This window comes from Hemitrygon akajei, chromosome 3 (genome assembly GCF_048418815.1).
Source record: "Hemitrygon akajei chromosome 3, sHemAka1.3, whole genome shotgun sequence".
Classification (NCBI taxonomy): Eukaryota; Metazoa; Chordata; class Chondrichthyes; order Myliobatiformes; family Dasyatidae; genus Hemitrygon; species Hemitrygon akajei.
The window spans coordinates 28,272,498-28,288,186 of record NC_133126.1 but is presented as its reverse complement, the minus strand read 5'-3'; the positions used below and the strand labels follow the sequence as shown (position 1 = coordinate 28,288,186).

The 15,689-nt window shown below is 47.6% G+C and overlaps 1 protein-coding gene across 1 annotated transcript in view; it reads right to left on the bottom strand.

Moving 5' to 3' along the window:
* Positions 1 to 15,076, bottom strand: part of LOC140723002 (uncharacterized) — an 86,594-nt gene extending 71,518 nt beyond the window's left edge. Inside the window, exons 1-4 of the mRNA XM_073037632.1 lie at positions 14,998 to 15,076; positions 11,571 to 12,584; positions 8,196 to 8,275; positions 5,339 to 5,447 (exon numbers count right to left, since the gene is read on the bottom strand). Coding sequence (XP_072893733.1) covers positions 5,339 to 5,447; positions 8,196 to 8,275; positions 11,571 to 12,584; positions 14,998 to 15,076 — 1,282 coding nt within the window. The remainder of the gene's footprint in view (positions 1 to 5,338; positions 5,448 to 8,195; positions 8,276 to 11,570; positions 12,585 to 14,997) is intronic.
* Positions 15,077 to 15,689: the final 613 nt, after the last annotated feature.

Sequence of the window (15,689 nt, the reverse complement as noted above, 5' to 3'; positions counted from 1 at the left end):
ATTAAAATGTGTGGCCACTGGGAGATCCTGCTTTCTCTGGCGGACCGAGCGTAGGTGTTCAGTGAAACAGTCTCCCAGTCTGCGTCGGGTCTCACCAATATATAAAAGGCCACACCGGGAGCACCGGACGCAGTATACCACACCAGCTGACTCACAGGTGAAGCGTCGCCTCACCTGGAAGGACTGTCTGGGGCCCTGAATGGTGGTGAGGGAGGAAGTGTAAGAGCAGGTGTAGCACTTGTTCCGTTTACAAGAATAAGTGCCAGGAGGGAGATCGGTGGGAAGGGATGGGGGGGGGAACGAGTGGACAAGGGAGTCACGTAGGGAGTGATCCCTGCGGAAAGCAGAAAGGGGGGGGAGGGAAAGATGAGCTTGGTAGTGGGATCCCGTTGGAGGTGGCGGAAGTTATGGAGAATTATACGTTGGACCTGGAGGTTGGTGGGGTGGTAGGTGAGGAAAAAGGGAACCCTATCCCAAGTGGTGTGGCGGGCGGATGGGGTGAAGGCAGATGTGCGGGAAATGGGAGAGAAGCGTTTGAGAGCAGAGTTGATGGTGGAAGAAGGGAATCCCCTTTGTTTAAAAAAGGAAGACATCTCCTTGGTCCTGGAATGAAAAGCCTCATCCTGAGAGCAGATGCAGCAGAGACGGAGGAATTGTGAGAAGGGGATAGCATTTTTGCAAGAGACAGGGTGGGAAGAGGAATAGTTCAGGTAGCTGTGAGAGTCTGTAGGCTTATAGTAGATATCAGTAGATAAGCCGTCTCCAGAGATGGAGACAGAAAGATCAAGAAAGGGGAGGGAGGTGTCGGAAATGGACCTGGTAAATTTGAGGGCAGGGTGAAAGTTGGAGGCAAAGTTAATGAAGTCAACGAGCTCAGCATGCATGCAAGAGGCAGCGCCAATGTAGTCGTTGATGTAGCAAAGGAAAAGAGGGGGCAGATACCCGTATAGAGTTGGAACATGGATTGTTCCACAAAGTCAACAAAAGGGCAGGCATAACTGGGACCCATATGGGTGCCCATGGCTACACCCTTGGTTTGGAGGAAGTGGGAGGAGCCAAAGGAGAAATTATTGAGAGTAAGAACTAATTCCACTAGACGGAGGAGAGTGGTGGTACAGGGGAATTGGTTAGGTCTGGAATCCAAAAAAAAGCGAAGAGCTTCGAGACCTTCCTGGTGGGGGATGGAGGTATATAGGGACTGGACGTCCATGGTGAAAATAAGGCGGTGGGGGCCAGGGAACTTAAAACCACTGAAAAAATTCAAAGCATGAGAAGTGTCAGGAACATAGGAGGGAAGAGATTGAACAAGTGGGGATAAGACAGTGTCAAGGTATGCAGAAATGAGTTCGGTGGGGCAGGAGCAAGCTGAGACAATGGGTCTACCTGGACAGGCAGGTTTGTGGATCTTGGGTAGGAGGTAGAAATGGGAAGTGCGGGGTGTGGGAACTATGAGGTTGGTGGCAGTGGATAGGAGATCCCCAGAGCTGATAAGGTTGGTGATGGTATAGGAGACGGTGGCCTGGTGCTCCTTAGTGGGGTCATAATCAAGGGGTAAATAAGAGGAGGTATCAGAAAGTTGTCGCTCTGCCTTGGCCAGGTAGAGGTCAGTACGCCAGACAACAATAGCTCCCCCCTTATCAGCGGGTTTTATAGTGAGGTTGGGATTGGTGCGGAGGGAGCGGAGAGCAGAGTGTTCGGAAGGAGTTAGGCTGGAATTGAAACAGGGTGTGGTGAAGTCAAGACGGTTGATGTCCCGTCGGCAATTAGCAATAAAGAGATCCAAAGCTGGCAGAAGACCAGAGTGGGGTATCCATGAAGAGGAGGAGGGTTGAAGACGGGAGAAGGGGTCATCGGTGGGGGTAGGAGAGTCCTTGTCAAAGAAGTAAGCTCGGAGTTGGAGCCGGCGGAAGAAGAGTTCAGTGTCATGGCATACACGGAACTTGCTGAGGTGTAGGCGAAGGGGAACAAAGCTGAGACCCTTACTCTGCCTCAGAGAGTTGATAGTCGGAGGGAATGGTAAAGACCCGGCACGGATGAGAGATGGGATCGGGCGGGAGAGAGGCTGGTAGTGTCAGTGGAGAGGGAAGGGTTGGGGTGAGAGGAAGATGGAGCCTCTGAGGGCCCAGGAGCTGACAATGGGATCTGAGGGAGAGGGGATTGCAGAGTGATGATGGGGGAAGGGGAGACAGGAGTCACAATCGCAGCACGTGAAGACCCAGCCTGGAGTTCAAGGCTGGAGTCGCAGTCAGTGGTTGCGCAATCGCTCTGAAGCATCCACAGCATCCTCTTTATCTATCCTACGTGTAAATTCCTTAAAGAATTCTTACAGGTTCGTCAGGCCAGATTTTCTCTTAAGGAAACCCTGCTCACTTTGTCTTATCTTGACCTGTGTCTCCAAGAACCCCATAACCTCATTCTTAACAATTGACTCCAACATCTTTCCAACCACTGAGGTCAGTCTAACTGGTCTATATTCCTTTCTGCTGCCTTCCTCCATTCTTAAAGAGTGGAGTGACATTTGCAATTTTCCAGTCCTCTGACACCAAGCCAGAGCCCAATGATTTTTGAAAGATCATTATTAATGCCTCTACAATCTCTACCGCTACCTCTTTCAGAAATCTAGGGTCCCTCCAGCACCCAGGGCATGCCCTTTTCTCGCTGTTACCTCCAGGTAGGAGGTACAGAAGCCTGAAGGCACACACTCAGCGATTCAGGATTCTTCCCCTCTGCCATCTGATTCCTAAATAGACATTGAACCTGTAAATATTACCTCATTTTATTTATATTATTTCTGTTTTTGCCTGGTTTAAATCTATTCAGTATATGTATACTGTAATTGATGTACTTACTTACTTATCTATCTATCTATTTATTTTCTTCTTCTTCTTCTTCTTCTATATTATGTTAACAAATTTCACAACACATGCAGGAGATAATAAACCTGATTCTGAAGTAAACTAAAGCTCGTCTGGTCCGGGTGACTTATGCACCCTTAGGTCTTTCAGCTTTTTTAGCACTTTCTCCGTAGTTATATCAACTGCACTCACTTCTCTTTCCTCACACCTTTCAACATCTGGCACACTGCTAGTGTCTTCCACAGTGAAGACTGATGCAAAATACTCATTTAGTTCATCTGCCATCTCCTTGGCCCCTATTATTATTTCTCCTGCCTCATTTTCTGGCAATCCTATATCAAAGCTCATCTCTCTTTTATTTTTTACATACTTGAAAAAGCTTTAAGAATCCACTTTGATATTATTTGCTAGCTTGCTGTCATATTTCATCTTTTCCCTCCTAGTAATTCTCTTAGTTGCTCTCTGTAGGGTTTTAAAAGCATTCCAGTCCTGTCTTCCCACTAACTTTTGCTCTGTTGGATGCCCTTTCTTTTGGCTTTACATTAGCTTTGGCTTCCCTTGTCAGCCACAGTTGTACTATTTTGCCATTTGAGTATTGTTGATCCCATTGCTCAGATCATCTAGAGCTTGTCTGACATTGGCCTGAGGTGGAACGTCCACTGCTACCAAAATGATCGCTGAAATCTCCCGCGGCAGGTAAAATGGACGGCACTTAACTGCGAGATATTCCAAGTCTGGTGAGCAGAATTGGGGCATCGCTGATGCATTTGTGCACCAAGAGGAGTTGATTATGAGGAGCACACACCTCCACCTCTGCTTTTGAGAGACTCAACAATCCTATCCTGACCGAGTATAGTGAACCCGTCAATCTGAATCTCTGCATCCAGGTTGAGGAACGAGGAACTCAAGGACATAGGTTTAAGGTGAGAGGGAAAAGTTTTAATAGGAACTTGAGGAATAAGTGGTTGTTGTTTTGGGATGAAACCTTTCATCAAGACTGGAAAGGCAGGGGGTAGAAGCCAGAATGAGTTGGTGGGAGGAGGGTGAGGAATACAAGCTGACAGGTGATAGGGGAGACCAGTTGAGGTAGGGTGGGGAAAGGAATATGAAGTAAGAAGCTATAAGATAGGTGGAACAGGTAAAAGGGCAGAAGAAGGCAGGGGTAGGGGTGATGACTAGGACAGATTTGTTTTTTGGAAATGCTTCTAAGACATTCCAACACTCACTGTACCGTGTAAAGGCCCAGGTCCCACATCCCAGTTACCTGTCACTGATGTGAAGGTAACACAGTAGGGCTAGTGCATCACAGCCCTGGCGACCCGGGTTCAATCCTGAGCTCTCCCTGTGACGGTAGGGGTGGAGACAAGTTCCCAGAAGGGACACGTGGCTGTGGTAGGGAATCTGGGTGAGCACGTGATCAGCGAGACGGAGAGCAGCAGAGATCACAGAGGGTGAGCAGCCTTTGGATGTGTACTTGGACAGGAAAGGTTTCGAGGGATCTGGGCCAAATGCTGGTAAATGGGACTAGCTTAGGTGGGCATCTTGGTCAGCATGGACAAGTGGGCCAAAGGGCCTGTTTCCACACTGTATGACTCTATGATTATATTGCCATGTTTAAGAGGCATTGAAACAGGTACTTAAATAGGCAAAGCACTGAAAGTTGTTGTTATAGTGCAGGAATAGTGCAGGTCATTTCTTTGCACTGCTTGAGTGTGGGAGGAGTGGGGGGATTTGGGGTTCCATCATTTTAACTGTCACTCATTCTTTGGGGTACTCTTCTGTTTCTGTGGATGTCTGTGAAGAACAAGAATTTCAGGATGTATAGGTTTCAATAGATACATTTAATGTCAGAGAAATATATGTAATATACATCCTGAAATTGTTTTTCTTTGCAAATTTATACTGCATACATTTCTCTGATATTAAATGGAACTATTGAATATTGTACAGCAGCATGCTCTTGGCAGGCCTCTATAATAAGGTCACAGTTTTGGTAACCATAGGGTGATGACTAGGATGGATTTGTTTTTTGGAAATGTTTCTAAGAGATTCCAACACTCACTGTACCGTGTAAAGGCCCAGGTCCCGCATCCCAGTTACCTGTCACTGATGTGAAGGTAACACAGTAGGGCTAGTGCATCACAGCCCTGGCGACCCGGGTTCAATCCTGAGCTCTCCCTGCGATGGTGTGGGTGCCCCTAGGTGCTCTAGTTTTCTTCCACATCCACAAAATTTGTAGATTGCTAAGTAAGTGGCTGCAGTGAACTGATGCAAAAGGGGTGTTTGCAGGGAGGTGGAAAATTTAGCAGGGAAGCGGAATTGCTCTGAGGACCAGTATAGACTCAATGGGTCAAATGGCTTCTTGCTGTATCATTAGAAAGTATGGAAAAATATATGGAATGAGGAGGCCTTTTGGGTCCCCACAGGTTTTCAGCCGTGTTACAGCAGATTGTGTTCCCTCAGTGTAACACTAGTCTTTTTACCTATGTCATGATGGACACACGATTGGAAGCCAGAGTCCGTCCGCCATCTGCAAACTTCTTCTGTCGACATCTTCTCCAGTGACACAGACGCTCCTGACATGTGAGTTTCCTGAAAGAGGTGTTTGAACAATGAGAAATGATGAGAGTTGGAAAACTGGTATTTGGTAAATTGGCTTATTGTTGTCTTGCTGTACTAAGGTACAGCAAAGAAACCTGTTCTGCATACCACACAGTGAGAAACTTGTCCTGCATACCACCCATACAGTGAGAAACCTGTGCTGCATACCACCCACACAGTGAGAAACCTGTCCTGCATTCCACCCGTACAGTAAGAAACCTGTCCTGCATACCACCCACACAGTGAGAAACCTGTCCTGCATTCCACCCACACAGTGAGAAACCTGTCCTGCATACCACCCACAGTGAGAAACCTGTCCTGCATATCACCCACAGTGAGAAACCTGTCCTGCATACCACACAGTGAGAAACCTGTCCTGCATACCACCCACAGTGAGAAACCTGTGCTGCATACCACCCATAGTGAGAAACCTGTGCTGCATACCACACACACAGTGAGAAACCTGTCCTGCATACCACCCAGTGAGAAACCTGTCCTGCATACCACCCACACAGTGAGAAACCTGTCCTGCATCACCCACACAGTGAGAAACCTGTCCTGCATACCACCCACAGTGAGAAACCTGTCCTGCATACCACCTGTACAGTGAGAAACCTGTCCTGCATACCACCCAGTGAGAAACCTGTCCTGCATACCACCCACAGTGAGAAACCTGTCCTGCATACCACACAGTGAGAAACCTGTCCTGCATACCACCCACAGTGAGAAACCTGTCCTGCATACCACACAGTGAGAAACCTGTCCTGCATACCACCCACAGTGAGAAACCTGTCCTGCATACCACCCGTACAGTGAGAAACCTGTCCTGCATACCATGCACACAGTGAGAAACCTGTCCTGCATACCACCCGTACAGTGAGAAACCTGTCCTGCATTCCACCCACACAGTGAGAAACCTGTCCTGCATACCACCCGTACAGTGAGAAACCTGTCCTGCATACCACCCGTACAGTGAGAAACCTGTGCTGCATACCACCCATACAGTGAGAAACATGTCCTGCATACCACCCACACAGTGAGAAACCTGTCCTGCATACCACCCACACAGTGAGAAACCTGTCCTGCATTCCACCCGTACAGTGAGAAACCTGTCCTGCATACCACCCACACAGTGAGAAACCTGTCCTGCATACCACCCACACAGTGAGAAACCTGTCCTGCATACCACCCGTACAGTGAGAAACCTGTCCTGCATACCACCCACACAGTGAGAAACATGTCCTGCATACCACCCACACAGTGAGAAACCTGTCCTGCATACCACCCACACAGTGAGAAACCTGTCCTGCATTCCACCCGTACAGTGAGAAACCTGTCCTGCATACCACCCACACAGTGAGAAACCTGTCCTGCATACCACCCATACAGTGAGAAACCTGTCCTGCATACCACCCACAGTGAGAAACCTGTCCTGCATTCCACCCACACAGTGAGAAACCTGTCCTGCATACCACCCGTACAGTGAGAAACCTGTGGAAATGTGGGATGCTAAGGAAGCTATTAGAGAATACAGAGCACTTGGGCAGAGAATGGGCAGATGGAGTTCAATGCAAACACGTGAAGCGACAAGATGATGCACTTTGGGAGGTCAAATGCAAGAGGAAAGTATAGGGTAATGTCACTGACGTACGAGGTATCTTGGGGTACAAGTCCCTAGTTTGCTGAAGGTGGCAGCACAAATCCAGAGGGTGGTAAAGGGTGGCACATTAGTTTAGTAATTAGCACATGGCTTTTGCAGCGCCACTGTAAGATCAGGGTTCAATTCCCGCTGCTGTCTGTAAGGAGTTTGCACGTTCTTCCTGTGACTGTGGGTTTCCTCCGGGTGCTCTGACACTCCTCCCACACTCCGTACAGGTTAAAGTTAATGGGCTGCAGGCGTGATGGCACCAGGAGCATGGCCACACTTGCAGGCTGCCCCCAGTATATCTCTACCAATTTGATTTGATGCAAATGGCACAGTTCACTGTAAGCTTTGTATAGGTATACAAGGTCAGGGTGTTGAGTAGAAAAGTCACCAACATCCAGGCAGAATACACTTCATCTACCACCACCCTCTGCTATCTCTGGGCAAGACAATTCTGAATGCACACAGCCAAGTTTCCCTGAATCTCGTGCATCCTGACTTTCTGAACGAGTCTACCACGGGTTTACTCAAATCCATGTACACAACATCTACTGCTCTACCTTCATCAAACTGTTTTGTTACTACTTCAAAGAATTGAATCTAGAAATGCTGCAATTAGGAGCAAAAGGAAACAAAGTGCTGGAGGCAGAGGGATGTCCCGACACCCTGGCGCACTGTCTTGGCCTGAAGGTTTACCATCCCTCTAACTCTTCAAAAATCGTTTCTAAAGATTAGTTTTATTTGTCACATGTACATTAAATTAGGTTGCCTGTATCAGTGACCAACATAGTCCGAGGATGTGCTGGGGCAGCCTGCAAGTGTCACCATGTTTCCAGCACCATCACAGCATGCCCACAACTTACAAGCCCTAACCCGTACGTCTTCGGAATTTGGGAGGATGCTGGAGCACACGGAGGAAACCCACATGGTCATGGGCTACAGTGCTGCCCCAAACAGCTGACACAACTACATCAGGCCAAAGAGATTTCCGCTATACGATCCTTCAAAGGATAATTGCCATGAAGCAGTTAGGTTTGCAATATTCTGTCACACAGAATTCCCTACGACTGCTTTAGCAGAGTCAAGTCTGTCACCTTATCTGCTCCAGCTCTGGCATGTCTTTTGCACAGTTGCTCATCTGACAAGCCTTCTCCAACATCCAGACTCTCATTGCCTGTGAGATAAAGATGTTAAAAAATTCACAAAGGTTATTTAGTACTTTAAAGTCACTGACTTAATACACATTTGCGTGAATGTCACTAAATATGAAAGGCATTTTCCTCTAATTGCAAATTGAATGTCTCCAAAAAAAAACTTCTCTGAATTAGGACATCCTCACTGGGAGATCTGCTGATCTTTAAATCTTTATTAGGCACCATGATAGCATAATGATTAGTGGACCCTATTACAGCTTGGGGCATCAAGAGTTTGGAGTTCAAACCCAGTGTCCTCTGTAAGGAGTCTCTGTACGTCCTCCCCGTGGAATGTGTGGGTTTTCTCCAGGTCCTCCAGTTTCCTCCCGAAAACCAAATACGTACCGGGTAGGTTAACTGGTCATTGAAAATTGTCTTGTGATTAGGTTGTGGGGCTGTACAGCTTGAAGACCCTGAAAGGCCTATTCCCTGTTGTATCTTTAACTAAAAATAAATAAATTAATCTCTTTAAATTTTGGAATGCCAATCTTGGTTGGCATCGAGCAGTTGGACTGAAGATCCCATATCCATGTTGTACGACCATGGCCAGTTAAGAATGCACAGGTCATAAATCCAAAAATGAGTGAAGTGTCACGCCCACAGTGAACAGGGCATGCAAGGGAGGAAGCAGGTAAGCAGCTCCACCCATGAAATGTCAAGGTTAGATTAGATTATCTGTATTCGTCACACGTACATTGAAGCCAACAGTGGGTGTGTCAACGACCAACACAGTCCGAGGATGTGCCCGCAAGCATTGCCATGCTTCCGGCACCAACAGAAGGTGCCCACAATTTACCAACCCTAGTCCGCATGTCTTTGAAACGTACGAGGAAACTGCAGCACTCTGAGAAAACCCACGTGGTCTTTGGAAGAAAGTACAAACTCCTTCCAGACAGTGGCTGGAATTGAACCCAGATAGGTGACTGCTGGTATCGAGGAGTGTTGCACTAAACACTGTGCTACCACGGTGAGAATTCTCCCCCCCCCCCCACCCCATAATGCAATTGAGATGCCAACTTAACTGGAAAGGATGAGCTGGATAGATCTTGGAGAGAAATAGTTTTGAAAAATTCCCAATCATTGGAAGAGACACAGACCAGCTAAAATTTATTTAAATAACAGAACAGACTTGAAGGGCTGAATGGCCTACTTCCCCAATGTCGACTCTCTCCTCTTCCTGCCACACGCCCCCATATCTTACACCCACCGGTTATGTTTACAGAGTGATACAATTTGACCTAGAAATGGGAGCTCTCGCCTTTCTGTTTGGGAAAACATGATTTTGAGAGCTGCAAAAATGTGATGTGGTACCGAATTTTTGGGCATTATTTTATGACAATCATAGTTCTTTTCATATTCTTCTTTCTGCTTGGAAGAGGATGATTCAGCCTGTCGAGTCTGTTGTCTCTTATCAGTTCCGACACCCACTGTAAACTATTCCCTGCACACATTCCCATCAATTCAACCCCAGATTCTACCCCTCACCTATACACCTGGGTTACTGACCCACATGTCCTTGGGATGTGAGAGGAAACTGGACGATCTGGGCAGAATTCTTTAATAGACACATGCATGAAGGAAAAATGGGAGGAAGGTTTAGATTGAAGGTGGAGTAGGTCAGAATGACATCGTGGGCTAATAGACCCGTACTGTTCTATGTCCCTGAACCCTGATGATGCACTGATTACATTAAAGCTTACCTTTAGTATTATTATTGGGAAGAGTTTCTCATCTCCTTTGAGATGTGTTGAGTCCTGATCGCCTCATTATAGGAAGAATATAGAAGCTTTAGAAAGGGTTCAAAGATTTTCCAGGAAACTGCCTGGATTAGAGATCATGCCTTTTGAAGGATGAGTGAACTTTTCTCTTTGCAATGCAAGAGGATGAGAGATGACTTGATAGAGGTGTACAAGATGATAAGAGGCTTTGATCGAGTGGATAGCCAGAGACTTTTTTCAAGGGCTGGAATGGCTAATACAAAAGGCATAATTGTAAGTTGATTGTTGGAAAGTATAGGGAGGGTTGTCAGAGGCAAGTTTTTTTTGCTTATAGAGTTGTAAGTACGCAGAACATGCTTCCAGGGGCGGTGGTAGAGGCAGATACATTAAGGGCATTTAAGAGATGTAGACGGGCACATGGATGAAAGAGAAATGGGGGCTGTGTGTGAGGGAAGCTTTAGACTAATCGCAAAATAGGTTAAGTCATGGGCTGAAAAGCCTGGACCACGCTGCACGATTCTCTGTTCACCGAGCAGAAACCCCACAGAGAAAACGTGCAAACTCCTCACAGACAGCACCAAAGGTTAGGATCAAACCCAGAACTCTATAGCCACTGTGTCACTTCTTTCACAAGCACCTCCGGCTCATTCTCGACATCACATCAACAACAGTACCTGCAGATTATTTACCTCTAGTCTGTCCAGGACAATAGAGTTATTGCAAATGAAATCTGGAAGGGCTGGAAAAGGAGCTGGTAATTTCACTCCCAGCCATGCAGAATTGCAAGGCATTCTTCTCACACGAACTGAAAGTGAAAATTTACAAATGGCACGAGCTGGGAATCTGAAACAAAGCCAGCTAATGTCAGAAATACTTAACAAGGCAGGCAGTATCTCCAGAGAGAGAGAAACAGCTGACATTTAGGGTAGCACGCACAAAATGGTAGAGGAATTCTGCATCTACAGAGGTGAATAAACTGTTAACATTTCGGACCAAGATCCCTCATCAGGATCTACGTGGCCTGCTGAGTTCCTCCAGCATCTTGTGCTTGCTGCTCAAGATTTCCAGCACCTGCAGAATCTCTTGTGCTAATGACTGAACATCAATCTGACAGAAACAAACTTAATTATAGGTTGCAGGGAAATAATGTGCAATGCAGGATGTAGGGGATGTCCCAGTTGCAATCAAACTATAGTGGTATATACAGTGGTGCGACCAGTCGAGCTGCAGCCTCAAGACTCCAAGGCTTTGATCCAGCGTTGTTTGTATGAACTTTGCAAGTTCTCATGGTTGAGGCAGGTAGATCAACAATATTTAAAAGGTATTGGGACCGGTATATGAATTGAAAAAGTCCAGTGGGACACAGACCAAATGCTGTCATAGAATTATACAGGATGTAAACAGGCCCTTCGGCCCATCTCGCCTGTGCCAACCATAGATAGGATCAGCTTGGTCAGTATTATGCAGATGGGCCGAATGTCCTGTTTTCGTGCACTAAGACCCAGTGGAACCCATAGTCATCCTCTGCCCACAAGCCTGGCTCTTCCCTTAGACGTACCGAGCGCCAGTATCTGCCCGCCGCTGCCCTGCGGGCCGGATAACCTCGGGGGCATCTCGGCCCCTCCAGGTATCCGGACTGCCTCTCCCAGAGCGCTCACTCCTTGCCGGGGCTCTGTCTTCTTCTGTCCGCTGACCACCGCATCCTGAGACCCAGCGCCCCGCTCCGGAACCACGCTCCCGACTGCCCAGCCCTGGGCAGGCGATGCTCGAGTGCCAGACCCGGGGGTCCCGGCCCGGGCAGTGACATCCACAGGCTCAGCGGCCTCGGCGTCGCCGTGCCCCTCTTGCCGCTGCGCCTGGCTGTTTTCACGTGCCGGTTGCCCCGGAGACCTGCAGGGGCCGTCCGGCGGTTGTTGCCTCGGGGTGCGGTCGCTGTCACGCGCCGGTTGCCCCGGAGACTGAACACAACCACAAGCGGGTTGCTCCGGAGATCGGCTACAGCCAGTCAAGCGACCGCGCGGCGGTTGCCCCGGGGATCGACGGGCGCCAACCACGCGGCCCGGCGCTGGGTGGGGATCTACCCGCCTGTCGCCCACCGTGACGGTGATGCCGGGCTGGCCCTGTCCGCCCCCCTCGGGCCGGCTGTGCCCGCAGTCCCCCGGTCGCTCGCAGCTGCAGTAGCGGATGGTCTGCACGTAGCTGTTGAGGCCGTTGCGCGGCCCCGGTTCCCCCGCCTCGCCTGAGGAGGAGGAGCAGCTCGAGGTGGAGGAGGCACAGGATGGCAGGCCCTCGACCCGGTGGTAGAGGTCGTGGAAAGACGGCGGGTCCTCTGCGGGGCCGCGCTGCCCGGTGGCCGGCTGCGCACACAGCCACTCGATGACATACGCGGCGGAGGAGCTCTCCATGGTGGGGGGCAGCAGAGGGAGTTGGCTCTCCTCCCCAGCCGATGGGTTCTGCTTCTTCCTCCTCGCCGCCTTCTCTTCCCCTTCGCTCTTGGCTTCCAGCATACAGTCCCCTGAGGCAGGCTCGCCGGCTTTGTGATCCCCCTCTCTGGACGCCAAGGCATTGGAAGCTGAGGGGGGCAAGAGCAAGTCATGTCATCTTCAAGCTTATTATCTTAACTCTATCTGCCACTTCCCAGCCCAGCTCTGAATCTTATGTAATGTAGAATTACCCTTTGTAATGTAGAACAACCTTCTACACTGTCTGCCTCAGTAATCTCGGGGTTCAATTCCCACTGCTGTCTGTACGGAGTTTGTACGTTCTTCCCCTGACCACATGGGTTTCCAACAGATGCTCCAGCTTCCTCCACAATCCAAAGGCGTACGGATTAGTGTCAGGAAGTTGTGGGCATGCTACGTTGCCACCAAGAAGCATGGTGACACGTTAATGTAAACAACTCATTTTACTTAATGTTACAAGTAAAGCTAATCCACAGCTCCAGCAACCTGTGTAAATGCCTAATGATACCAAAGGTTGCCCCTTTTTAGAAACTAGAGCCACCCACAGATTCATAGCCTACATACCGAGTTTAGTTTTACTATGGAGCCGGAACAGAGGAGATTAACAAGAAAGTTACCTGCGTAGGAAGACTTCAGTTATAAGGAAAGACTAGATAGGCTCCCCCACATCTTAACTCAATCTTACAGTAGCACCATTGAGCGCATCCTGACAGGCTGAATCTCCATCTGGTATGAGAGCAACCGAGCTCAGACTGGAAATCCCTACAAAGGACTGGGAGAATGGCCGGGAGGATCATAGGAGTCTCCAGACCATCTATCAGGAACATATATCAGGAGTGCTGTGTACGCAGGGCCCTAAGTGTTATCAATCCATCCAGCAACCTCTTTGACTTTCTACTGTCAGGCAGAAGACTCCGATGCATAAAGAACAGTCAGGACAGGAGACAACTTCTTCCCTCAGGCTTCCGAACTCCCTCCTGCATCACATTTGAAGTGTCACCAGATAATTTGTTCTGTATCTTACAATATTTAATTTATGCACTTTACTTTGAATATTTCTACATAATTCATCTGTAGAGTTTATTCTTACTTTCCGAAGTTATTGTGTATTATGTGTGTGTTATGTCTACTACTGTGCTTTACATCATGGTCCAGAGAAATGTGGTCTCGTTTGATGATGTACATGTATATAGTTAAATGACAATAAACTTGACTTGGTTTGACTTGACTTACTAATCAAGAACCTATCAACCACTGTTTTAAATATACCCATTGGCTTGGCTTGCACAGCTATCTGTGGCAATGAATTCTACAGATTCACCACTCTGGTTAAAGGAATTCCTCCTCATCTCTGTTTTGAAAGGACATCCTTCCATTATGAGGCTGTGTCCTCTGGTCCCTAGACTTTTCCACTATTGGAAACATCCTCCCACATACAATCTATTATGACCTTTCAATATTTGGTAAGTTTCAATGAGACATCCCTCATTTTTCTATATTCCAGCAGGAACAGGCCCAGAGACACCAGGCACTCCTCATTCATTAACTCTTTCATTCTTGGGATCATTCTTGTAAGCCTCCTCTGGACCCCCATAATCTTTCATCTCCTTGCAAATAAGTTTTCAAGTTGGAGACCCTCTCCTCACTTATAACAGAGTCCTGAAATGTTAACTCTTTCTTTCTCTACAGTCACTGGCTGACCTACTGGGTGCTTCCAACATTGATTTATTACAGGTTTCCCACCTCTGTGCTTCTTCGGCCTTTGGAAAGTGATGAGAGTGCCATTAAAGAAGGATTTCCCTTTTGCAATTGGGAGAGAAAGATAATTTTTTGAATTTATTGTAGGTAATTCTGCTGAACATTGTGGGGATGCTATATTGCTGCCAGAATGTGTGGCAACCCTTGTGGACTGCCCCCAACACATCCTTTGGTTGTGTTGGTTGTTTAATGCAAGTAGAGCATAGAAGACTACAGTACAGTAAGAGGCTATTCGGCCCACAATGTTGTGCTGAACCAGCTAGAAAGCAAATCAAAAACACCCAAACACTAATCCCTCCTACCTACACCATGTCCATAGCCCTACGTCTTTCTTACATCCATGTGCCTATCCAAATGTCTCTTAAAAGCCTCTACCACCATACCAGCCAGCACATTCCAACTCTGAGTAAAAACTTACCCCTCTCATCCCTCTTGAACCTACCGCCTCTCATTTTTAATGCTTGCCTTCTAGTGTTAGTCATTTCAACTTGGGAAACAGATACTCTGTCCTCTCTATCTATGCCTCTCATCATAATTTTGTAAACCTCTATCAGATCTCCCCTCAGCCTCCAATACTTCAGAGGAAACACCCCATGTTCATCCAGCCTCTCGTCATAGCACATGCCCTCTTAAACCACGTAGCATCCTGGTAAACCTCTCCTGCTCCCTCGACACCCTTCCTATAATGGAGTGACCAGAACTGTATGCAATACTCCTGATGTGGCCTACCCAGAGTTTTTTAAAGTTGCAATATAGCCTACTAACTTTTGAACTCCATGCCTTGACTCATAAAAGCAAGCATTCCATAAGCTTTCATAACCACCGTATCAACCTGTGCAGCCATTTTCAAGGAGCCATGAACTTGGGTCCCAAGTTCTCTCTGCTCGGCATTATCTCTGTACTGTCTCCTTACATTTGCCTATCAAAGTGCAACACCTTATATCCATCTGCCACCTCTGTCTATATCTGCAACTGATCTATGTTGTTTGTCAGTCTTCTACACTGTCCATAACTCCACCAATCATGGAAACATCCAGCAAATTTACTAACCCACCCGTCTACATTTTCATCCAGGTCATTTATATACATTATAAACAGCAGAGGTCCCAGCACAGATCCCTGTGAAACACTATTAATCACAGACACCCAACTCGAATAAGTCCCTTCAACCACTACCCTTTGTCTTCAAAGTGCAGGCCAGTTCTGATTCCAAACAGACATTTCACCATGGATCCCCTGCATCTCAATCTTCTGGATTAGCCTCCCATGAGCAACATTGTCAAATGCATTACTAAAATCCATGTAGACAACAACCACTGCCCTACTCTCATCACCTTGTCAAAAACCTCAATCAAGTTGGTAAGACACCACTTGCAATCCACAAAGCCATGCTGGCTCTCCTTAATTAGGCCATGGGTTTCCAAATGCTCATACATCCTATCCCTAAAAGTTTTCTC